This window comes from Maylandia zebra, linkage group LG6 (genome assembly GCF_041146795.1).
Source record: "Maylandia zebra isolate NMK-2024a linkage group LG6, Mzebra_GT3a, whole genome shotgun sequence".
In the NCBI taxonomy this organism is placed as follows: domain Eukaryota; kingdom Metazoa; phylum Chordata; class Actinopteri; order Cichliformes; family Cichlidae; genus Maylandia; species Maylandia zebra.
Window position 1 is genome coordinate 44,123,123 of NC_135172.1, and position 23,324 is coordinate 44,146,446.

At 49.4% G+C, this 23,324-nt stretch overlaps 3 protein-coding genes across 6 annotated transcripts in view; all 3 read left to right on the forward strand.

Annotated features, from left to right (window-relative positions):
• Window positions 1-10,687, forward strand: part of strn (striatin, calmodulin binding protein) — a 35,087-nt gene extending 24,400 nt beyond the window's left edge. Inside the window, exons 6-18 of one of the 3 annotated variants that reach the window (XM_004538658.4) lie at window positions 1-49; window positions 764-926; window positions 2,672-2,785; window positions 3,860-4,003; window positions 4,080-4,216; window positions 4,450-4,625; window positions 5,989-6,036; window positions 6,140-6,261; window positions 6,349-6,516; window positions 6,644-6,784; window positions 7,308-7,409; window positions 7,493-7,579; window positions 7,875-10,687. The exon at window positions 1-49 is cut by the window's left edge and continues 87 nt beyond it. In XM_004538658.4, the coding sequence (XP_004538715.2) occupies window positions 1-49; window positions 764-926; window positions 2,672-2,785; window positions 3,860-4,003; window positions 4,080-4,216; window positions 4,450-4,625; window positions 5,989-6,036; window positions 6,140-6,261; window positions 6,349-6,516; window positions 6,644-6,784; window positions 7,308-7,409; window positions 7,493-7,579; window positions 7,875-8,044 (1,621 nt within the window). In that variant the 3' untranslated portion in view covers window positions 8,045-10,687. The remainder of the gene's footprint in view (window positions 50-763; window positions 927-2,671; window positions 2,786-3,859; window positions 4,004-4,079; window positions 4,217-4,449; window positions 4,626-5,988; window positions 6,037-6,139; window positions 6,262-6,348; window positions 6,517-6,643; window positions 6,785-7,307; window positions 7,410-7,492; window positions 7,580-7,874) is intronic. The other 2 variants (XM_076885425.1, XM_004538659.4) reach the window with 2 other exon arrangements.
• Window positions 8,987-17,080, forward strand: LOC101466369 (BTB/POZ domain-containing protein 3). 2 transcript variants are annotated; one of them, XM_076885439.1, is made up of 5 exons: window positions 8,987-9,120; window positions 11,520-11,741; window positions 12,052-12,142; window positions 14,160-14,278; window positions 14,359-17,080. In XM_076885439.1, exons 2-5 carry the CDS (start codon window positions 11,602-11,604, stop codon window positions 15,389-15,391), a joined length of 1,383 nt encoding a protein of 460 aa, XP_076741554.1. In that variant the 5' UTR covers window positions 8,987-9,120; window positions 11,520-11,601; the 3' UTR covers window positions 15,392-17,080. The 2 variants fall into 2 exon arrangements, with proteins under 2 accessions (XP_076741554.1, XP_004538714.1); XM_004538657.6 differs by lacking the exon at window positions 8,987-9,120 and adding an exon at window positions 11,039-11,197.
• Window positions 17,081-18,452: 1,372 nt separating this feature from the next.
• On the forward strand, window positions 18,453-23,310 carry acaa1 (acetyl-CoA acyltransferase 1). The gene is made up of 12 exons (XM_004538656.6): window positions 18,453-18,758; window positions 19,306-19,399; window positions 19,488-19,545; window positions 19,615-19,694; window positions 19,771-19,813; window positions 20,431-20,529; window positions 20,879-20,959; window positions 21,242-21,432; window positions 21,505-21,684; window positions 21,900-21,955; window positions 22,683-22,828; window positions 22,910-23,310. Exons 1-12 carry the CDS (start codon window positions 18,573-18,575, stop codon window positions 22,983-22,985), a joined length of 1,290 nt encoding a protein of 429 aa, XP_004538713.2. The 5' UTR covers window positions 18,453-18,572; the 3' UTR covers window positions 22,986-23,310.
• The last annotated feature ends 14 nt before the right edge of the window (window positions 23,311-23,324 follow it).

The following is a 23,324-nucleotide window of genomic DNA, read 5'->3' on the forward strand; positions in this document are numbered from 1 at the left end:
GGACGAGGACAGCGAGGGGAGGGACAAAACCATCCTGGACCTGGCTGCAGTAAGAGGCTGACACACTCCCGTCATTTCACTTTTTCTTAATGTATGAGATTATTTTCACTCTCTGTAACTGTGGATGAAAGTGTGCATTCCCAGTTTCCACAGGGTCTCTGTGTGGCTGTGCCTGCAGACCCCGATGAAGCCCGCTCACTGTGAGGAACGTGTTCCTGTGTGCTGACTGCTTCGTCTGTAACGGAGAGCACAGGAATGTCATTAGGCTGTTCCTCATCTTACAAACGCGAGTAAACCACAGCTTTCAGTCTGTAAAAATCTGGAAACGGCACGTTTATGTTTTTCATGTCCAAACTGAGACCACGTGTGATTTTTAAGTTATAATATTGTTGTCATAAGAAGCATTTATGGAGCTCGTGTGGGTGCTGCAGGTGCTGCCCAGCCTGGAACTCCATCATCTCCACCATCATTGCTTGGGCTGCATATCTGCGAGCGCTCGCCTTCAGAGTAAAAGCTGAGCCTGTTGAAACGTGTGTGCTTCAGCAGTAAGACAAGGCTTTTACTTTGAAGGCGAATGTCCTCAAATGGCAAATATTTACAGATTCGTCGGTGTCTTCTGGAGCAGGACGGTTTCCTCCTTGTAGCCACTTTGACGCGCCGACTGACAGCAGTCACGTTTCTCCCGCTGCGTGACCTCCGGGCACGTGTAAAACTTAAAACCTGTAAACATCAGCTATAAAAACGTGGCTTTACCTTTGCACAGATGGTGAGAAAGAAACACTCGTCAACGCCGTCTTCCACGACCTCTGACCTCAGCGATGACCTGGACACGGAGGAGGCGCTGAAGGGTTTTGATTTCTTGGCGAGTCCAGACGAGCTGGACGGATCGCCCGAGTCAAGGAGCGGGGATGACAGCGGCGAGTGGGGTGAGTCGCCCGATGGGTTTCAGAGCATCAGAACGTTAGCGAGTGAAGCTTTAACCACAGTGGTAAAAGACGACTCCGGAGTTCAGAGCGTGAATGCAGGAGGACCCGCAGTCGCGCCCTGTGGAACTCCAGTTTCCTGTCTACAGCGACCTGCAGGTCACTGGCAGATTTGAGGCAAACTTGACCTTTAGAAACTTTTCTTAATGTTAATAAGTTGGAGGAGTGAGGTTAGAAAGAGCAAACAGGAAGTGTCTTTGTTTTGTCAAGCATCCGTGCAGCACCTGTGAAAGCTGTGAGTTTAATTCTGATCGTTTTTAAACGAGTTTGTAATAAAGTTACGTTTCAGCTCTTTTTTGCAGACGTCTTTTTCGTGAAGGTAAAACAAACCGAAGCTCGTCCTGACCCGCCGTCCTCTGTGTTTACATAAAGAAACCCTTTTTCTGCTGTTGCTTAGCAACCGGTCCAGTGTCATTCGGCCAATGACGGAGAGCTCCCCACGCGCTCGGTGATTCAACACTCGAGTCGAGATAGTAAAGGAGCGCTGACTCAGTGCAGCGGGTCTCACTGTGTGCTCACGGCGTGAAAGGCCGCAGCGCCGAGCTTCGTCTCCGCTTTAACGCCGTTTCCATCTTGAAGTGCGGTCTGTGACGCTGCCTCCGCCTTCACACTGAGATATTACAGCAGCCGAGCGCAGATAAAACCCGTTTGGCTGCTCGGTTATGATGGAGCTGCCCGTCTCAGCTCCATCGTCCTCTCACCTTTCATTCAGCTCGCCGTTACCATGGCAGCTTCCGTCACTGCACGCTTATCTGTGGAGCCCGGTGTGCCCTTTGACCTTGTACAGATAATGCTTGTCCCCATCAGACTGCTTCTACACCTGTGGAACTGCGCCCCCTACAGCGGAGGAGAGGCAGAGTCTGAACAGCCGGTTTACTGTTTAAAATGTAGAAGCTCATGAACAGAAGAAGGTGAATAACTGCAGGATTAACAGGAAACAGAATAAACTGACTGCGTCTCGACTCTCATGGTTTTTTACAGAAAGCATCCTTTGTCTCATGACTTGAGCGTGAAAAACACCTTTAAGCTGTTCAGACGGCGCAGATCAACTCGCTGCATCACGATGTGAATGTTTGATTTCTCTGATGATTCACTGGAGGAAATGTGAAAAAAGCGCGTTCACGCTTTCAGCTTCACGTGGGACGAAGCGTCCAGCTGATTCCTTCTGGGTCTGAGTGTTTTCTGCGAGGGACAAAAACATCGTTAATCCTGGACCCGCTCGTACAGACACAGATTCAGCACATTTTTAAAGTTGATGTAAGACGGTGAGCAGATTCTGTGAGGTCGCCTTCATCTTTGGTTGAGGTTATCTGGGATGAATGGTACAGGAGGAATCTTTGCATCCTTCTCGCCTGTAGGAGGCGCTCAACTCGCTGCCTCTGCAGCCGTCGTCGTGTTTCCGCGGGACGCGGTTAGCCGAGGTTTCACAGGAGGGAGGGACCGCTGGCCTGGCTCTGCACACGTGTGTAAAGCACAGGGGGCGCCGTAGAGCGAGGTCAGCTGGCAGATGAAAGCGACAGCATAGCTGGGCTACCCCCGTCTGTCTGAGGTTCCTCGCTCGTCATCACGTCTCCCTCAGGGATGGATTTGAACTGTACTGCATCCAGACACTCACAACATGTTTCTGCCTCCCCTCCCTCCCTTCTCCTCCCTCCCCTCCTCCCCGCCTCCTCCCCTCCGTCCTGTAGAGAAGGAAGAGCAGTCTCCTCTGGGTGAAATGGCCTGGGATGTGGACCAGGGGCTGATAGCCCAGCTCAAGGAGCAGTACAGGAAGGAACGCAAGGGCAAGAAGGGGGTGAAGAGTAAGTCGTGCTGCAGGCCTGTGCTTCATCCTCCCTCCTCACCCTCTTTACCTTTTGTTCCCCTCACCCTCTTCCTGTAATAATAAACTATTTATTCTCTTTTCCACCTCTAAGTTTTCCCTCCTCACATCGCCTCAGTCCCATCACTGGTCCTCTGTGTGTCACATGTTAGATGGCAGCTTTGTTATTTGGGAAATCTCATTGGAGGATTCGCCTCCACCCTCTGTTTGGTTTATGAATGAAGCTGTCGTAGCATCCAACCGTTTCAAGGGTCAGTTAGGAGGCTGTATACAAAAGATGAACAGTCGAGGGACGACAGTTAGCTGAGGTGAAGTCTAGCAGACAGCTAGCAGCTGCAGGTGACAGTCAAAGAGGCCACGCCCCTCATAATGCAAACTTTAAATGAGTTATCAGGTTACAGAGAGATCAAACAGTTTGTGTATCAGGCTGTAAACACGTTTGTTTCTGCTGTAAAGTTTGAACACGAGTCTGTGGGGACTGACTCACTGCTGCCTCTGCTGCATGTTAGAGGAACTGCAGCCACTGAGGCGTGGCGCTCTGGTTGTGCTGGAGCGTAAGACGGTGGAGTGGAAGGTTGTAAGACCTGAGCCGCTTTAATGCTCACGCCGTCCAGATGTGCAGATACCACAGTGTCCTCCTTCACAGCTGGACCATCAGTGTGCTTTTCAAACTGAGATGATTTGTAGGAAACTTTATTGCGCTGTGGAAACTGCGCCCTGGTTTGCGTCAGGTTATGTTCTTTGGGTTATCTTCAGGTTTTTTTACTTCCTGTTGGTTTCCGTCCGTGCTCGTGTTGCGATGGCAGCGACTCATCTGCATCGTGTCGCCGTCTGTCCGGCAGGTTTCTGTCCTTCCTGCTCTTCGCTCGTCTTCTTTGTTTCTCTGCTTTTGTTTGCCATCGATGCCTCGCAGAGCTGCTGCCGCTCCTTCTTTCCATCTTCACGTTTCACGTTTTATTTTTCATCTCTCCCTCCAAACGTCGTTGTTCTCCCGCCTTCATCAGGCTTCCTGTCCCCTCCTCATCCTCTCTCGTCTCTCTTCTTCCTCCTGCAGGACCAAACCGGTCTAAGCTGCAGGACATGCTGGCTAACCTGCGGGACGCCGAGGACCTGCCCTCCATGCAGCCGGCCGTGACGCCCCCCTCTCGGTCGAGCGTGCCCAGGCTGAACGAGCACGAAGTCGGACGCCCCGATGATGGTAGCCCTCCCTCCGTCTCGGCTCAGCGGTCATGTGTGAGTGACGTGAATGTTCAAACGTTTCCTGTGTCCTGCAGAGGCGATGACGTTCCTGCCGTCGTCGGGGAAGTCGTTCATTCTGGGCAGAGTGGACGAGGCGGTTTCTAACGAGCTCGGATTGGGAGAGCTGGCCGGACTGACCGTTGCTAACGAGGCCGAGGGCCTGATGTACGACGTGAGTAACGTTAACCTGTCACAGGCTGCTTCAGGCCACGCCCCCTCGTGGACATAATCCCAGAAAGAAAAGATGAAGAGCAGCGAGTAAAACCTGATTCCACTCGTGGTTTGTTTTGTTTTGAATATTCAAGGAGTGTTTCCACAGTGCTCCTGCACCCTGACATAGAGCTCCGCCCCCACAGCTGATTCTAACCTATCAGAGAGCTTAATGAGACCTTTTCCCTCCCTCAGATCGCCAACAACAAAGATGCACTGAGGAAGACGTGGAACCCGAAGTTTACCCTGCGGAGCCACTTTGACTCGGTGCGCAGTCTGGCCTTCCACCCGGTGGAGCCGGTTCTGGTCACCGCCTCCGAGGATCACACCCTCAAACTGTGGAACCTCCAGAAGACGGCGCCCGCCAAGAAGTGAGACTCCACGTTTTGCCATCACACACGTATTCTCTGAAACAGGGCAGGGACAGCTCAGTAGGCAGAGTGGTTGTGTAGAGTGGCCCCATGATCGGAAGGTCATGGGGTCGAACGGCGGCGGTCCCCCTGAGCGAGATACCGCCCCTGAAGTTGAAAACGCTCTGAGAGGGACTGCTGGCCTGGCTCGTGGATCCAAATGTAGACTCTGCTAACGTAGCTTTGCATGATTCCTCAAAAGAATCCTCCTCTGATTATGATCCTGAGCCTCGGTTTATCCCCTCTGTGAAACGAGTCGTTGTAGCTCCTCTCCCTTTAAGACCTGACATAGAACCAAGTCCGCCAGAGCTTATATTATATGTTTACCTGCTGTGGAGCCATTTTTTGGAGCATTTCAAGCTGCTATACATCAATACAACCATTACAGCCCAAATTGTAATAATATGTCTGCATTAGGTGCATAGTAATTACATAAATTGCAAAAAAGTGCAATAAACTACAAAAAAATTGAAAATCTTTTTGTTTTTTTAACATATATTTCTAGTTAGAGAAATTTAAGAGGCTTATCCCTCAAAACTGTAAATACAAAAAAGTTTCACAAACTAGTTTTTGAGTGTCTTCATAATTTTATTTTTGAAATACACAAATTTTTATACACTGCAGGAAAAACAAAAATAAATATTATAATGCAAATTTGCAAAAAAACAGCATGTGCATCAAAATAAACTATTTCCAGCAGTGCAATATGAGTCCTCAGCATCCCAGAAACGACACAAAGTCATAAAGTCAAACATAACTTTTAAAAACACCAGTATAGGCTCATAAGGCCCTGATGGTAAAAAACTACATTTCCGCAAAATGACATCACTTCCGGTTTCGGGCAGGTCATGGCGGTCATGTGATAGTTCGCGCTGATAGACGTAGGAAGTGTTACAAACAGCTGATCGATCGGCAAAGCCTGTTTCTGGAATATTATGTTTTTGTTGCTACAAGTGCTTTTATGCAGTTTTTGCAAAGCTTTATGTGGAAGGAAACTGTGACCAAGGACAAGCTGATGGCATCAGATGTAAGTACAACTCCTCCGGTTTCATATGCAAAAATTTTTTTATTGCGCTAGCTTACATGGTTGCAGTGCTACTGGGATTTAAAAATAGTTACGCAAAATGGAGCGTGTCCGCTCCGACCGGCTCTAAAGGGTTAAGCAAACTTTCCTCTGATTGGCTGCCCCTCACAAACAGGTTTAAACTGCAGTTGGGCGGGGCTTCTGTGGCATCGTGCAGTCTGCAGCCTGAGCTGATGTTACAGGACAAACGAACACGGCTTTTAGAAGCCGGCGGTCTCACTCCTCTGCTTCGGTCCTCAGGTGCGCGGCGTTGGATGTGGAGCCCATCTACACATTCCGAGCCCACAGGTGAGCGTGGGAGCGTTCCCAGCACCGCCCACCTTCAGCCCGACTCCGTTCATGCGGTCATAAAACCAACGTAAGTGTCTGTCATTCTGATTTCGTCCTGTAGCGGAGCCGTGTTGTGCGTCACCATGAGCTCGAGCGGCGAGCAGTGCTTCAGCGGGGGCGTAGACGGCACCATTCAGAGCTGGAACACCCCCAACCCCAACATCGACCCCTACGACTCGTATGGTACGACCCGGCTCCTCCCAGCACACGCCTTCGTCGTGCTCTGTGTTCACATCTTCACGTGAGGATTTGCTCTCGTTTCCTCTGCAGAGCCGTCCGTCCTGCGGGGGGCGCTGTGCGGTCACACGGACGCGGTGTGGGGTGTGGTCTACAGCTCGGCTCACCGCCGCCTCCTCTCCTGCTCGGCCGACGGGACGGTGCGGCTGTGGAGCGCCGCCGACACCTCGCCGTCTCTCGCTGTTTTCAACGAGCGAGGAGGTAAGAGAACATCTGTGAGAACATCTGCACCGCAGCTTCAAGTAGGCGCAGTTTTATGTCCCTTTAGTTACTCCTCGAGGAGGAGGAGCTTAAGTGGCGCTGTGCTGAGTCTCTGCCTCTCTCTCAGAGCTCGGAGTCCCGACCTCGGTCGACCTGGTGAGCAGCGAGCCGGCTCACATGGTGACGTCCTTCGACACCGGACACATCGGACTCTTCAACATGGAGACGCAGCAGCTCGTCCTGAAGCTGGAGTCGGCCGGTCCTCCAGGTACGACCACGAGCTCGGCGAGTATTTACAACCCGAGAACAAAGAGCGTGAATAAAAACAGACATTTTACTCACGACAGAAACACGTCACATGTTCAAACTGAGGAAACGAACCGTCCGCGTGAGTCTGTTTATCCCCGATCATGTGACCGACCTGCTGACACCCGATCAGCTGCTGAGGGCTCCTCCGGCCGTCTCTTTCTAAAAATGTCTCCGCTCCGTTTTCTTTGTTCTGCTGTGAGTAAAATCTGAGTTTACGACGTTTGTTTTGCTCTGCGTCCCAACGGCGTTTGCAGAGCTCCGCCTCTAAATCACGTTCACCAATGAGCAGGATGAAGCAGGCTTCAGATGTGTCGACGAGAAGTTCGCAGAGACTTTCGTTTGTGCGTCTGCCAGTTAATTCTGCTGCCGTTTCGAAGCGTCGTCGGTGTCACGGCGCCGTCCGCAGGCCGAGCTGATGCTCTGACGCTTACACGTATTTACTGCTAATGTTCTCCTTCCTCCTCACGCCCGCCTCCACGCAGAAGCTCCCTGCAAGATCAACAAAGTGCTGAGCCATCCCACGCTGCCGATCACCATCACCGCTCAGGAGGACCGCCACATCCAGTTCTTCGATAACAACACAGGTACGCTGTGACGTGTCCTCAGCTTCGCTTCTTTCGTTGCCTCGCAGATCAAATTTAAACTTTAACCGTGTTTCAAACTGAAGGTAAGCTCATCCACGCCATGGTCGCCCACCTGGACGCTGTCACCAGTCTCGCTGTGGATCCAAACGGCCTTTACCTCATGTCAGGAAGTAAGTATCCGAGCGCACGCCAGCTGGCACATCCCATAATATTATCAGACTTTATAAAGAGCCTACGGGTACTTCCTGTATTTATTATTTTCACTCTAAGAGCTCTGGAGTAAAACGCGCTGTTCTCACAGCCGAGCCAATCGCAGCATCAGGAAACCAGGAAGTGTCCGTTTATGATGAAAAACACAAACGTATCCATGTAACAACAATAACAATCGTTTGTTTGTCCTGTAACGGCCTCCATCTTTATTTACAGTGCTGCTCTGTGCTGATTGGCTGTCTCTCTTCCCGTCAGGTCACGACTGCTCGATCCGTCTGTGGAACATGGAGAGTAAAACCTGCATCCAGGAGTTCACAGCACATCGTAAGAAGTTCGAGGAGTCCATCCACGACGTGGCGTTCCATCCCACCAAGTGCTACATCGGCAGCGCCGGGGCCGACGCGCTCGCCAAAGTCTTCGTATGACCTGAATGTGGTCAGCTGACCGCCCCAACGTTCTCGGTGGGGTTCTTATTTTTGGACAGATGGAGGTCGCTTCCTCTGCAGAAGGTGACCCCACTCAATCCCCCCCACGCCCCCCCCTTTAAGATTCTTCTCATGTTAAGCCCCGCCCCCTGCTGGACTCGGGCTGGCCTGGATCCACAAAACAAACTGACCTCTGAGTGAGGGGAAGAAGTTATCACGCGGTAGGCCGCGGCGTGCGTTCTCCCTCGAACAGCTCCGGGCTCGCCGCAGACGTCTCATCGTAATGTGCCTTCTTTCTGTCGGACGCTCAGAAGAAACCCGAGACGCCGGAGACGAGACGAGTCGGGACGGGGAGGTGATGGCGGCCAAGTTTAACCTTCACACGACCTCCGTTTGTTAGTCTGTCCGTCCTGAGCTGAGCGGCGGCGAGGACAGTCCTGGATCTGTCCCCGCCTTTAATGTGCTCCACCTGAGCCACGCCCACACAGGCAGGAACTTTGGCCAATCACGGTCGCCGTCCCTAGTTGGGTCCATCAGGTTCTCGTCCCTGCTGTTGGCGATGACTGGCGCTCGGTGGGAAGCAACATTAAAGAGAATCGGCGCCTGATTGGCTCCAGCCCCAAACATCCGAACATGAAGGTCCTCACTGGAGAGGGCGGGGTTAACCTGAGAGGGCGCCACCTGCTGGGACTGAGCAGTAATCCTTCACTGGACAACAGAGGCCGTTTGGCTGCACCTGAGCTCTGATGGGGTTTCTTTGGCTCCTCCTCCTCCGAGACGCTGCTCATCGATCTCTGATCCGCTGAGCGCTCTGTTCCAAACCCTGAGCGGCGCTAACAGGGACTTTTTGGGAAACCTCACCTGGAAGGTTGTCCTCACTCACTCACGGGTTGTAAGATATATGGCTGCTTTTGTGGGCGTGACCCTGCGGCGACGCTGTTCTCCCCAGAAATCAGACGGATCGGCCCGGACGCCTCCGACTCATCCCGACGCCTGCTGTTGCCAATGCTAATTACCTTCTTGTAACATACCTGAGTAACACCTGTGCTGCGCCCGCAGATCTGCTTTCCAGCTCGGTTTGTGCGCCGTGAGGCGGATCTTTTTTATTCTGTTTTACTTGAACGTGTCGTTTCTTCTTTTCGGGGTTTCTGCTGATGTTTTAACGACTTCTGTGTTTTTTAACCAAACGCATCGTCTCAGAAAGCAGCTGCTTCCCATCGTGGTGTGAAACGGTCGGCGTGTACAAAGACTTAACAGATATATGTGTGTACAGTTTTAGGTATTAAAGCAAATCTATTTATTAACTGGTGTAAAGAGCGTATTTAGGGCGGTTTCAACGGGTCGGTGAGCAGAAAGTTCAAAGGTTGAGTGTTTCCTGTAAACTCGTGTGGAGCATGAATGCAGTCTGTACAGAGACGTGAACGCTTCCTGTAAAAGCTTTTTATCCACGACTTTCACCTCTACCTGCACGCGTCTGTGTTCGAGGCTGTTTTCAAAAGTTTTGTCCGCGATACGAGCGGGCAACTTCCTGTTTGGTTTCCAAAGTAAGGGCATATCCACACAGTTGGCTGATTTCTGCATTAAAATGAATCAATTTAATTCGTTTTTGTTTTTTTCTTCCATAAAAGGAACTTGTGGACGTTTTCAATCCTCACTGCCTCATCCCGTTAAACAAAAACAACTCATCGGTTTGACAGATTGTAGAGCGTCTGCGTCGTGTAGTCGTGTGTCGAAGATAACAAACGTTTGATGGTTTTCAGCTTCTTAAATGTCTCAGTCTTTTCTCAGTGACGACAGCACAGCTTTAGATTGAACACGTGTGATGGCAGCTTTTATTTTTATGTTGCAAAGTTGCCAAAAACATTCATAGTTTGTTGAAAATGATGTTCAGCTGCCCGCTGAGAGCAACATGGAGTCAGCGCTGAGTTCCTAAATGGTTCAGAAGTTTAAAGATTTGTACTAATCTGCACAGACGCCGCTCGCTCACTTATGAAGCTTCTGTTGCCCAAAATTAGTTTCAGTTTGTCGTCAGTCTTTCATACGTCTTCATCTGGATGAACTGAAGACTTTCAGCTTCACTGAGTGTAACTGATTAAATTTGCTCTCCTTCCTGTTCTGTTCTGCCGGGTTTTCTCTCAGCGCTGACAGAAACCTGCAGAGCAAAACAAGCAGACTCACACTGGAGCACATTTATGATATTTCTAAGTCTGGTGGAGCAACAACAGGTTTCAGAGTGTGAGTTTTGACAAAGTGCACAAAATGTATTTATTTTAATTTGCTTCCATCATATCTTTAGTTTATTTTAAAGCTGAATAAAAATGAATCCTGACTCCTTTAACAGAGGCCAACATGTCCTCCTGTAACCACGTCTCATTGCTTCCTCTTCGGTGATAAACTCGGGGACGCGGCTCCGTCTCTGTGCAGTGTTTGCAGATGAAATCTTCTGTGAGCTGAACTCCAGACTGAATCCTGCCTGTAAACTGTGGATGTGTTTTGTTGTGAAACTGCAGGAGGGACGACGGGAGCTGCTCGGGCTGTACATACAGTTCACACACTGTGTTTTGGCTTTTTTGTGTCTTTTTGCCTTCAGAGTGGGAGAGTGACAGATTTATCAGTAACAATAAAGAAATATGTTGTATATCATCCTGCGTGGTTTCATTGTTGTTTTCTAAGTGTTGACGGGAACGAGAGACGGAAAAACAACACTCTGAAGTCGGTCAGTTTAGTTTCTCTCAGATTATCACATAGGTTTGGTTTTTTTAAAGATTTTCTGCTATCTTATTGGTTGATTTCTTGTTTATCTAAGTCTCGACCACTATAATTATTATTGACCAGACTCTGTAGTTAGACTGGCTATCAATTATTTTTATTATTTTATGTAATAAATATTAACAGTTTTAAGCTGCTTGTTGAAGGTTTAGAAACCAGGTTTTTAAGCAGCGCTGGTCCGCCAGGTGGCGCTGATTCGCCTTCAGGCTGGATTCCCAAACGGAAACGAAGAAGCCTCTGTGTGGCGCTGCTGCGCTCTGATTGGCTGACAGGCCTGCGGCTCCTGCAGGGAAACAAGAGCTGCTCCGCTAAACGCACAAAAAAAGCAACACACCGTGTTTTATGAGGAGGAAATAATTGAAAGCACATCTGTGCGGCTTTACGGTGAGTGTTAACGCACCGATTTAACAAACGGCTGAAGTTTAGAAGCGAAATGAACTTTTTAAAGTGGCAAATAACTCAGTTAGCTTAGCATAAACCTGCTAACAAACGGAACACGTTTATAAGATGAGTTTTTATTTTGGACTCCGGGGTCGGGCTGCCTGCTCACACCGGTTCGGGGTTTTACTGCTGCAGATTTGTCATTTGTTGTCGCTTTTATTGAAACACTTGGTGAAAGTATCGAGATGTGTTTGGCTGTGCTAATGTTAGCTCCGCGCAGCTAAAATCCTGCGGGTTTTAAGCAGACTCTGGTTTCTCCTCCCAGCGCTCCTCTTCTCCTCTCCGTCCTCCAGTGGCACCGGCTCCCCGGGCTGCCATGAGCGGGTTCGCGGTCTGACTGCAGGACGATGGCTGCGGAGCTGTTTCCCACCAAGAAGCTGGTCCCGGCCGCCTCCGTGCAGCAGTACCAGCAGCAGAACCTCACCAACAACAACACCAGCATCACCAGCTGTAACTGGCAGGGCCTGTACCCCACCATCAGAGAGAGGTGGGTGTGTGGAGGAGGCCGAGATCCAGCACTAGAGAGAAAGGATTAAAATTCTCTCCGAAAAAGCCAGCAGCGGAATTTAAAAAGCAAAAGACTTTTTAAAAATTACTTTAAAATGCTCGGCTGCAAGAATGTGAGAGCCCCGAGAACGGGTCCTGGATGTTTAGTTCACCCTCAATCATCATGCAGCTTTCTCAGACACACATCCAGCATTTCTGTATTTGAAAGATGAGTTTGCAGGTCTGACAGGTTGCTCCTGCTTTGGTGTCTTTTCATTAAGCAAACCCTCAAAACTGCTGTGTTCTTATAGGAATTCAGTCATGTTCAACAATGAGATGATGGCAGATGTTCACTTTGTCGTGGGACCACCGGGGGGGACGCAGCGGGTGCCCGGACACAAGGTAACGCAAACACTCGACAGTTTCAGAGCACAGAAGATTCTGCTCAGCACTCACAACCAGCTCGCTCCTCAGGCAGCTTTATCAACTCTAATGCTTTCAGCTGAGTCTCTGCAAACGTTAGGACATCACTGCCTGAAGGTCAGAAATACAGTGAGGAGCACAGACTGGTCTCAGTAAGATCTCAGAGCAGGCTGAATAAGGACATCTGTGGTCACATGATTCTAGCTAAAGACTCAGCTGATTTCTGAACACTGGAGCGATCAGTAGTTAATGAAAGGCTGTCGCGGTTTAGCAGAAACCATGTTCGCATGGAGCTGACTATAAAACCAGAATATCACAGCAACACAATAACAACAAACAGCTTCAAGGAGGTTCGGGAAAGAATGGCTGCAAAAGAAGACAAAATATTCATTCACAAATGTCCAGACCATATGAAAAAACAAGTCCTTTAACATGCGTTGGGTCATTAACCCACTGAACCAGGTTAAGAGTCCGTTAAAGCGAGGAAGTCTTTAGCAAAGGGGTCATCCTTACAGCAACTGTGTATGATAAAATCACCGACAATGAGAACACAACTAAATTTAAAAAGAACCGAACCTAGGAGATCAGCAAAGTCCGTGATAAAACATTTGCTATATTTAGGCAGTCGGTAAACCACCACGCAGAGTCATCTCCGAGGCTACGCCGCCACTCCTACCAGTAATCCTTGGTGAGCTAAAAGCGACACAATCCGATGGAAGAAGATCGGAAAAAAGGATGAGCTCACCAGGACAAATCCAGGTTTCAGTCAGGAATAAAGCATCAATCCCGTTAGTGGAGAGGAAGTCGTTTAAGAGAAAGGTCTTATTGACCAGCGACCTGACATTGAGCAATGCCATCCGTATCCTAGGGGCTAAATCGCCACGGGTGGTGCGTCGTAGGACACTTAGGTTGCTTCAGCAAAATCCGCGTTGGAGCGATGTTATCCAAACCCCAGCAGGAAAACATGCCACAGGAAGGGAAGGGTAAGCTTCATGGTCAGCCGAGCAGATCGAACGGTGGGTGAGCAACTTAGCATCAGAGCGCTCCTGCAAGGAGGGAAAGAAGATCAAATGTCCAGGCTGGCATGTGGGTAGCCAGTGGCTCTGGCTTCAAAGTAGACCCTGAGGCGAACGCGACGGCCGCTCCTTCTACCGCGTTTCCTGTAGCGTTTCTTGGTTAGGAAGAGGTAGGTGGAAGAAGCCGGTCGGAGGGTCCGGTCAGGGCGGGCTGGCGTCGCCCAGATTCCAGCAAGGATCAGCCCGCGACGAATGGGAGAGTCTTAAATTTAAAAGTGTTTGCCTGTCGTATGTAATCAGTGCTCAGCCATTAGATGAGCATACAACTAAAAGGATCAAAAATACGATGCCACGGTCCATAAAAGAGCGTAGAACAGATACAGCCTTGATCCGCATGTGAACACCAGGCTGTGTCAAATCACTCAGTGAACAGTTTGTCTGTAATCAGAATGTAGAGCATTGCGTCAGTGGCCGGAGATCAGGGCATCTATGAATTAAAGTTTGGTTTGATTTCTGACTGCATGCTAAAGTATCCGTGGGCAACATACCAAGCTTCTCCCCGAAGCATCCGTCAGAGTGTAAATGTTAGCTAGAAAGCACTTAAGAGGGGGGAGGGTGAATGTTGTATAAAGCGCTTTGAGTTCTGCGCTTTAACCAGATCTAGCATCACTGGCTCCAGTGTTTACTCGCCATAAGCCTTCAGCTGCTCCACGCCTCGTGTCTGAAACTCGCCACCACTTCACCCCCGTCAGCTAGACTCAGTTTAAATCTCAGCACATCAGCATCATGTTTTTTGTTATTCCTGGAAGTTTATAATATTGTTTTTATTGGTAATTAAAGTAACCACGAGTGTTGTGAAAGGATATAAAATGCAGTTGTGGTTCTCCTGTTCTTTGAGCTTTGATAATCTCAGGGCGTCGTTGTGTTCAAAGTGTAACTCTCGACTCTGACATCGTCCTCGTTGTTCTCTGTTCTGGCAGTACGTCCTGGCTGTCGGCAGCTCCGTCTTCCACGCCATGTTCTACGGCGAGCTGGCCGAGGATCAGGACGAGATCCGCATCCCCGACGTAGAACCACCGTCCTTCCTCGCCATGTTGAAGTGCGTCAACCTTTGATTTTGTTTACCTCGTTACACAAACACCTGACCGCTCACCCACAACCGTGCCTTTGCCTCTGCAGGTACATCTACTGCGATGAGATCGACCTTTGCGCCGACACGGTGCTCGCCACCCTCTATGCTGCCAAGAAGTACATCGTACCTCATCTGGCACGAGCCTGCGTCAACTTCCTGGAGACCAGCCTGAGTGCAAAGAACGCCTGCGTGCTGCTGTCGCAGAGCTGCTTGTTCGAGGAACCCGACCTGACGCAGCGCTGCTGGGAGGTGATCGACGCGCAGGCCGAGCTCGCGCTGCGCTCTGAGGGTTTTTGCGACATCGACGTCCAGACGCTGGAGAGCATCCTGCGGCGGGAAACGCTCAACGCCAAAGAGATGGTGGTGTTCGAGGCGGCGCTGAACTGGGCCGAGGCCGAGTGTCAGAGGCAGGATTTGCCGCCAACCATCGAGAACAAGCGCCTGGTGCTGGGTAAGGCCATCTACCTGATCCGCATCCCCGCCATGGCGCTGGAGGACTTTGCCAACGGGGCGGCGCAGTCTGGCGTGCTCACGCTCAACGAGACCAATGACATCTTCCTGTGGTACACCGCAGCCAACAAGCCCGATCTGCTGTTCTGCACCAAACCGCGTAAAGGCCTGTCGCCGCAACGCTGCCACCGCTTCCAGTCTTGCGCTTACAGGAGCAACCAGTGGCGGTACCGAGGTCGCTGCGACAGCATCCAGTTCGCGGTCGACAAGCGCGTCTTCATCGCCGGCTTCGGCCTGTACGGCTCCAGCTGCGGCTCGGCCGAATATAACGCCAAGATTGAGCTGAAGCGCCAGGGCGTACCGATGGCCCAGCGCATCATCAAGTACTTCTCCGACGGCTCGAGCAGCACCTTCCCCGTGTCGTTCGAGTACCCGGTGCAGATCGAGCCGGACACTTTCTACACCGCCAGCGTGGTGCTGGACGGCAACGAGCTGAGCTACTTCGGCCAGGAGGGCATGACCGAGGTGCAGTGTGGGAAAGTGACCTTCCAGTTCCAGTGCTCCTCCGACAGCACCAACGGCACTGGCGTGCAGGGAGGCCAGATCCCCGAGCTCATCTTCTACGCCTGACGGGCGGAACGGAGGGCGCCGCAGAGATTCCTGCTTCACTGCCATGTTGACTTTAAAACTGTGGAGTTCTCAGGAAGTTACCGAAGGAAAGACGGACTCGCTGAGCCTCAAAGACGGAACAACGACGACTCGATGGAAACGTGAAGAAACAAGAAGACGTCCCTCCTGTTCATCGTCTCCGTTATGTAGGAGTTGGAAGAAAAGACGATGGCTTCAGGTTGGTCGGGACTACTTTCAGTGGCAGATTAATCCACAGCTGTCAGCAGACATCACACTACAAACACCTGTGCAATCCTGTCTGAAAGCCCCGTTTAAAGGTCTTGTGTTAGTCTGTTCAGTCCACAGAACCACAGAGGACTTCCACAAGCTGTCGATCATATCTATTGATTAAACACTAAAACTACAATCAATCAGATATTCAGGTCACCAGATAAAAGCAAGTACAGACGAGTGTGTTTGCTTTTAAAAGCGACTGAGATGATCGAACACATCTTTTATTACTCACGGTGGACGTTAACCAGATAATTAAAGAGACACAAGCAGTGATTTGACTTTGTGTGGCTGCAGTCTGAATGTGAACATCAGCTCTGAAGCAGGAGGACAATATGTTCCCTGTAGTCTGATTCAGCTGTTTGTGGGAGTTTTTCCTCTGAGCTCTGTCACGGCTGTCAGGATATTTCGCTCTCTGATCTGGTTCCTGAGCGTTTGATATAAACGTTCACCAGCTCAGCGCCGCGCGACTTTAAAATCCTGAAATTCTGCTCCAGATGTTTTCACCTGAACTGTTTCTCTGTTCCACCCTCACGTTCTTGGGAAGCTTTATTACGGTTCAGGTCTCACTGCGCCCTCTTGTGGTGCCGAGTGGTATTACACGACAGCCCTGTTTGAGCTTCAGCACAGCTGTGTTGGCCTCAGTCACAGCATCTGTTCGTTTCTGCTGAACGCTTTGTTCGTTTTAGGTTTTAAACTTTGTTTTTAAACACAGGAATTTCCAATAATACCTTTTGGTGCAAACGTGCCATAAATAAATAAATAAAGCAGCCCACAAATGCAACTGTTTTATTTTGGTTGGTCAGACAGTTTCTTCTCCTGGAGCAGAGCTTTAAGATTTTTCAGGAACTTGGGGACTTCTTCCAAACATAAACTGGGAGGACTGGGCGAGCAGCGTCTCTGAAGGTTTTCAGTTTGTTGCCTTAAAGAAAACGTTTGAATTTAATAAAATTTGTAAAAGTGAGATTCTTAAACATTCCTGCTGTTGATGAAGGAATCAAAGTTTTATTTTAGTTTGTGTTCGTGGACGGTTCATCACATTCCTGATTTTCTGTTTCTGATTTGTTTGAAGCAATTAAAATGACGTTTCACTGAAATGTTCCTGTGATTTTTAACTCTATTTAATTTTATAGTTTAAAATCCTCGGGCTCTTACTTTGAAAATCACATGTGTACCTATGTTATCCTAGGTTTTTGTTGAAGGTGTGTAAATGGATTTCTGTGACAGACACTACTCGTCTTCCTCTTTTTCTTTGTGTAATCTGAAAAATTACTTTTTTTTTTTTTTTTGATCGTAGACGAAGACATAGTTTGTTTGTTTGTTTGTTTCCTGTCGTCTGTTTCAGCCAGAATGTGCAGTGAGTCGGCGGCCTTATCGATGTGTTACTGTGACACATTTGGAAATAAAAGGTTTGATGGATTTTTCTCTGAGTCTCAGTTTTTGTCTCACGCTGAAAAAAATCCCATCTGAACGTTTCAGAGGGAAGAAATGATTCCAGCGAGTCTGTGAATGAAAAATGTAATAAATTCACATAAAAATGGAATTTTACTGCATTTCCATTAACTTTGATTTGATAAACGAATCAAACCAAAGTTTGTGCGAGAAAGCACAAATGAAATTTGAAGTAAGAAAAATGTTTTCTGATTAAATAAATTATGAAAACATTTCATTCGTAGTTTACTTTTTATCAAATATTTTCTGGTAACTTTCAGGCAGGAAAAGGAGGTCATGAAATCCAAACTTTGAAAGAAAGAATCCAGTTTATTTCACATGATTACAGATTACAAACATCAACATAACAGCTTCAAATTCTGACGTTTTTCCAAAATGTTTGGGAAACGAGAAAAACAAAAACTTCATTAAAAATTACAAACGTAAAGAGTAAAAATGGTTAAATACTGAATGAAATCATAAATAATCTGACCTTTGGCTCAATGTGAATGAACAAAGATTTACCCTCAATGTTTCTACATATAATAACGTGTTCTAACTTATAATAACGCTTTTCTGTCACCTGGTGAAATATGCTGACGACACAGTTCTCCTGTCACTGCTGTCAGGCCCTCACAGCACCACGAGTTTGTAGAGAGGTGTGACAGCCCCAAACTTGAATGTGAGCAAAACCAAAGAGAGGCGTCGCCCAGAGGGGAGGCATTGAAATGCGGTGGTGACCTTCTCCAGCAGGCAGATGGATCTGGCTGCTTCAGTCACGGGAAGCTAGTGGAGGTAGCTGAGGAGTACAAATACCTGGGAAGCATCTTTGACAACCTCCTGAGATTCTCTGCCAACACAGAGGAGATTCTCAGGAGGTGCCACCAACGGCTACACCTCCTTAGGAAACTCAACTCCTTTGGAGTCAGCACAGCCATCATCATGACTTTTTACGATGCCTTCCAGGGAAGCATCATGACCTTCTCCATCAGCCTTCATACAGGAACAGACTGCAGCACACTGCATCAGCGTGCTCTACAGTCATCGGCCTGTCAGAACTGACAGGTTTTCAGCCAACAGGCCTCAGACAGGCAGCCAAAATCATCAACGACCCCTCTCACATTCTTCTCCCCGCATTTCAATGCTCCCCTCTGGGCGACGCCTCCGCTGCATTTCCTGCAGGACCGAGAGGAGGAGGAGCGCCACCTTTGTTATTATCTCACTCTTATTGCCTGTTTATGCCCTGGCCTTATCCTCATCGACATGCTGCTCTGTCGTATCTTAATTGGGGATAATTAAAATTTTCTGATTCTTTTCGTCTGACCTGATAAATCCGCTGCATGCGCGCGCACTGTTTGTCCCTCCGCTCCTCCCGTCCTGGCTTTACGAACCCGGATGTTGTTGGAGCGGACTCTGGGTTCAGAGTCCAGTCTGGAGCCGAACTCCGCTCCGCGAGTCTCCTGTCAGCTCCTCCGCCGTCATGCACAGGCTGAAGATCATTTCCGGACACCTGCCTCCCGGCGGCTCGTCGAACTTCAGGCGGGACTTACGGAGGTCGGACTGCGGCTCGGCGACAGCGGCGAGCAGTCGCAGCTCCCCGGAGGACGTGGTGGTGGTTCACGGCCGCAGGACCGCGATCGGAAAGGCCAAAAGGGGAGGCTTTAAGGTGAGTGCAGGTTACCTGCCAACTGTGGCGAAGGTGAGGCCAGAAAACCACGAAGTTTGCTTTACGGCCGTTTTTACGGTGATTTTCACTGGTTTTAAGCTGCAGTTCCGAGGAAACTTAATATGACGCCCAGTTAAGTCTCTTTATCATTAATCTTACTTTTTATTTCAGATTATTTTCTTTAGACGCGCTTTATTTAAGCAGGCGGCTTTAGGTTCAGAGCAGCTGTTGTTTGATCAGTTTTCTATTTAGAAACAAAGTTTACATGGATGTAAATACAAAGAAAATTCTCACAACAGTGTTTTATATATAAATTATTTGAATGTGTTGTTTGATATCACGCAGATTATTTTCTGTGAGGCTGACAGCGTGTGGTCAGGATGACCTTTGACCTCCAGTCACAGCGCCTCACTTTATTAATATTTTTAAGGTTGAAATTCGGGCTCAAAGTTTAAACGTGTTTTGCTGTGGTGGGCGCTGTGGGATCTTTATTTATTTTCTGCTTTGCTGTGAATAAAGTTCTGTTTAACTCTTTCCGCACCTCCAGGACACCACGCCTGACGAGCTGCTGAGCGCCGTGATGTCGGCCGTGCTGAAGGACGTCGGACTGTCGCCTGAGCGGCTGGGAGACGTCTGTGTGGGTGAGGCTTTGTCCTTCGCGTCTGCTCTGATGTGTCGGCTGACTCACCTGTCTGCAGGTAGGTGAAGATGTAACCTCTGTCTGTTCAGGTAACGTGCTCCAGCCCGGCGCCGGCGCACTGATGGCCCGAGTGGCTCACTTCCTCAGGTGAGTCTGACGCCTCTGACACTCTCCTGCTGTTTGTCTGCGCTCCTCACCGCTCCGTCCTCCTTTCAGCGGCTTCCCTGAGTCGGTGCCCGTCTACACGGTGAACCGGCAGTGCTCCTCCGGCCTGCAGGCGCTCTTTAACGTAGCAGGTAACGCCGCCGTGCTCCCACTAACCCAACCGCCCGGTTTTTACCCGAATGACCGAATTCTGACCCGTGTGTGCAGGAGCCATCAGGAGCAGAGCCATCGACCTCGGCCTCGCCTGCGGGTGGGTTTAACACTCGATCCAGATGTTGTTAAAAAATTGCTCAAGTAAAGCTGAGAGTTTTAAACATGAAGAATATTTTTCATGTAAACAGGTGAAGTTTAATTTTTTTAAATAAACACACATAATGAACTATTTTACTTTTCTTAGCTAATTTATGACATGTACTATGCCATCGATGTACGGAGGCCCAGTTCTGCCAATAATTACCTCATAATTCATTAAAATGTTTATTATAAACAGTGAGTGAGTAGATGGTCATGGTTTTAAAAAGTCCAAATCTGTTTTCTTCCTCTAAAAATTCTTATTTGAAATAAAATTAAGGAGTCAGGAAAATTACAGGTTAGACACAAACAGTTAATTTAGATCTCTTTGAACTTTAATCTGACACAATAATAATAATCATAATAATAATATCTGAATTTATAAAAAGTCACATTTGATTTAAAAACTAAACATAAATTGATCAAAAGTACATTAAAGTGGACATACCATAATAATCCTGAGCAGATCACAGTCATGGTCATACACTGGGATTAAGCTCCTATGGCAGCGTGTGGACACGTTAACCGTTTTTATGACACACTGACAGAAGTGATGCGTTTCCTGTTTGTTTGCAGCGTGGAGAGCATGTCGCTGCGAGGGATCGGTAACCCGGGCGACCTGAGCTCCAGGCTGATGGACAACGACAAAGCCAGAGACTGCATCATTCCCATGGGGTGAGACGCTTTATAATTCCAGATGTTGTTTATGATCGTCGACGCGCCGAGCATCGGCGAATCAGATTGTAGATCCTGTCCAGCTGAAAGGAGGACGTTTCATAATTTATTGTTCCTGATTTCGCTGATAAACACTAATTATTCTCACACAGTGCTGCATGTGTGAGCAGACGTTCTGATCATAACCAGCTGCAGAATTTATCCTGAAGTGATTCAAAAATGAGTCGCGTCACTCCTGACAGGCGTCATTTTGTCGGTTACCGTCTATAAAAAGCTGAAATATGACTCCCAGCTGAAATGTTAACGGTTATTTTTGTCTTAACTGAGACGTGTCGTGTTTGTTCTGCAGCATCACGTCGGAGAACGTGGCAGAGAGGTTTGGCGTCTCCAGAGAGACGCAGGACGCCTTCGCGCTCCGCTCCCAGCAGAAGTAAGAACGTCTCAGCAACACGCAAGAATCTCCTGCTCCATATTTTCACTCCGCGCGTGACATAAATAATCCGCTCGGTCCATCCCCACTTTAAGGCCAGCCCCCTTTAACTTTCCTCTGATTGGCTGCCTGGAAGCTTCTGTCCCCTCTTCTGTGACATCACAGAGATGCAAGAGCAGAAAAAACTTGAGTGTTTAGAGCAGCCAAGTCAAACAAACTGACGCATGTTTAGGATTGTTTCTGTTTCCATTGCAACCAAATCCCGGTCCTTCCTCCACACAGTGCGGCGCGGGCGCAGAGGGCGGGTCTGTTCGACCACGAGATCGTCCCCGTTACCACCAAGTTTGTGGACGACGAGGGCAAAGAGCGTCAGGTGACGGTCAGCAGAGACGAGGGCGTGAGACCGGGGACGACGCTGGAGGGGCTCGCCAAACTGCGGCCGGCCTTCAAGCCCGACGGCAGCACCACAGCAGGTCAGAGTGCGGGCGGGGCCGCAGAATGAATCTCGCTCGGCCGTCAGGAGCTCACGTGCTCGTTTGTCTCAGGTAACTCCAGCCAGGTGAGCGACGGCGCGGCGGCCGTCCTGATCGGTCGCAGGTCTGCGGTCGAGGCGCTGGGTCTCCCGGTGCTGGGGGTCCTGAGGGCCAGCGCGGTGGTGGGCGTCCCTCCTGATGTGATGGGCATCGGACCGGCGTACGCCATCCCGGCAGCGCTGCAGCAGGCAGGTAGGAAGTGTTTGTACGCCGACGTGTCCTCCTCCGACTTCAGATTAAGATTCATGAAAGACGTAATTAACCCAGAGATCTTTGTTCCAGTATCGTTAGCATGTTTCCTACAGGTTCCTGCCTCCTCCTAAAGCTGGGAGGCGGGGCTTAGCTCACCCGTGAACGTGGAGGAAAGTGTGAGTTTGTCCAACATGTCTGAGTTCTTCTCTCTGCAGGACTCTCTGTGGCGGATATCGATGTGTTTGAAATTAACGAGGCCTTTGCAAGTCAGGTGAGTTCAGAGACAACGTATCGCTTCAGGCAGGTAGCTACTCTCTCCAAACGAACACTCCTGCCAGCAGGGGGCAGCATGTGAGTCTATGTGTGTGTGTGTATAAACTCAATCCCTTTTTTAGTCTTATTGACGGGTCGCACACTGGCGTGGTGGGCAGCACGGTTGCACCACAGCGAGAAGGCGGGGCCTCTCCGTGTGGAGTCTCTGTCTGTGGGGGTTCTCTCCGGCTTCCTCCCACAGTCCAAACAGTCAGTGGGGTTAACTGGTGATTCTAAATTGCCCATAGGTGTGCGTGTGAATGGTTGTTTGTCTCTCTGTGTTGGTGGTGGATTGGCCACCTGTCCAGGGTGACCCCGCCTCTTGCCCTATGGTAGCTTGGATAGGCTGTTAAGGATACGTGGAAGAGAATGGATGGATGGTCTTACTGACCAATCAGAGTCAAGCATGATAACATTGTTTTTAAATAAATATCACAGTGACTCTGTGCGCCACCTTGTGGTACAGTGTTGCAGTACGGCCCGAGTTCAGCTTCAGTCAGTATCTCTTTAACACAGTACAGATAAAGTATGAAGTCATCAAAGCGTTTCCACATGCAGGAATTTACCCTTTGACCTCTCAGTCTCCAGACTTTGTTCATTTGCTTTTGTCTTTTTAAATAAAGATTATCACTTTAACCTTTGGCCTCCACCTCTGTCTCGCTGCTGGTGGTGGCGTTTCCTCTCAGGCGGTGTACAGCGTGGAGAAGCTGGGGATCCCGCCGGAGAAGGTGAATCCGAACGGTGGCGCCATCGCTCTGGGTCACCCTCTGGGCTGCACCGGCGCCCGGCAGGTGGTGACGCTGCTCAACGAGCTCAAACGCAGAGGCAGGAGGTCGGTGTCGACGGTCACGCGTTCGCCTCCTCGTACGTTTGAAAACGTGTTCTCACTGTCGCCCTCTTGTGTTCCCCGCAGGGCGTACGGCGTTGTGTCCATGTGCATCGGGACCGGGATGGGAGCTGCCGCCGTCTTTGAATACCCCGGAGCGTAGCTGCTCAGACTGACCCGTCGCCTGAAACGCATCGATCAGTCGAGGCCCGTCACGTGACCAATGGAGTCGCTTCTGTCTCGGTCGCCCTTCATGTTAAACTGTTGGAACATTTCTAACTGCAGCTGATTCCGTGCCTTTGTTTCCTGATCATTGATAAATCAGCAAAGATCAATAACTCACATTTACTTCCTGCTAGCTGAGCTGCTCAGCACGACTGTGACATTCAGAGCTGCATCAGGTTCAGGTGTCTCGGTGACGCTCTGAAGGACCGATCCAAACCAGTGACTCTGCCTGTAATCTGTAAGAATAAAACATTTCCACATCACCTGATGTCTCTGA

What these genes read in the sequence shown, in the direction of transcription:
- LOC101466369 (XM_076885439.1), top strand. Translation starts at nt 11,602, where the DNA reads ATGGCTGCGGAGCTGTTTCCCACCAAGAAGCTGGTCCCGGCCGCCTCC. An exon ending in TACCCCACCATCAGAGAGAG is followed by an intron (nt 11,742 to 12,051) that starts GTGGGTGTGTGG and finishes GTGTTCTTATAG; the next exon opens with GAATTCAGTCATGTTCAACA. An exon ending in AGCGGGTGCCCGGACACAAG is followed by an intron (nt 12,143 to 14,159) that starts GTAACGCAAACA and finishes CTGTTCTGGCAG; the next exon opens with TACGTCCTGGCTGTCGGCAG.
- acaa1 (XM_004538656.6), top strand. Translation starts at nt 18,573, where the DNA reads ATGCACAGGCTGAAGATCATTTCCGGACACCTGCCTCCCGGCGGCTCG. An exon ending in GCGCTCCGCTCCCAGCAGAA is followed by an intron (nt 20,960 to 21,241) that starts GTAAGAACGTCT and finishes TCCTCCACACAG; the next exon opens with TGCGGCGCGGGCGCAGAGGG. An exon ending in GGCAGCGCTGCAGCAGGCAG is followed by an intron (nt 21,685 to 21,899) that starts GTAGGAAGTGTT and finishes TTCTCTCTGCAG; the next exon opens with GACTCTCTGTGGCGGATATC.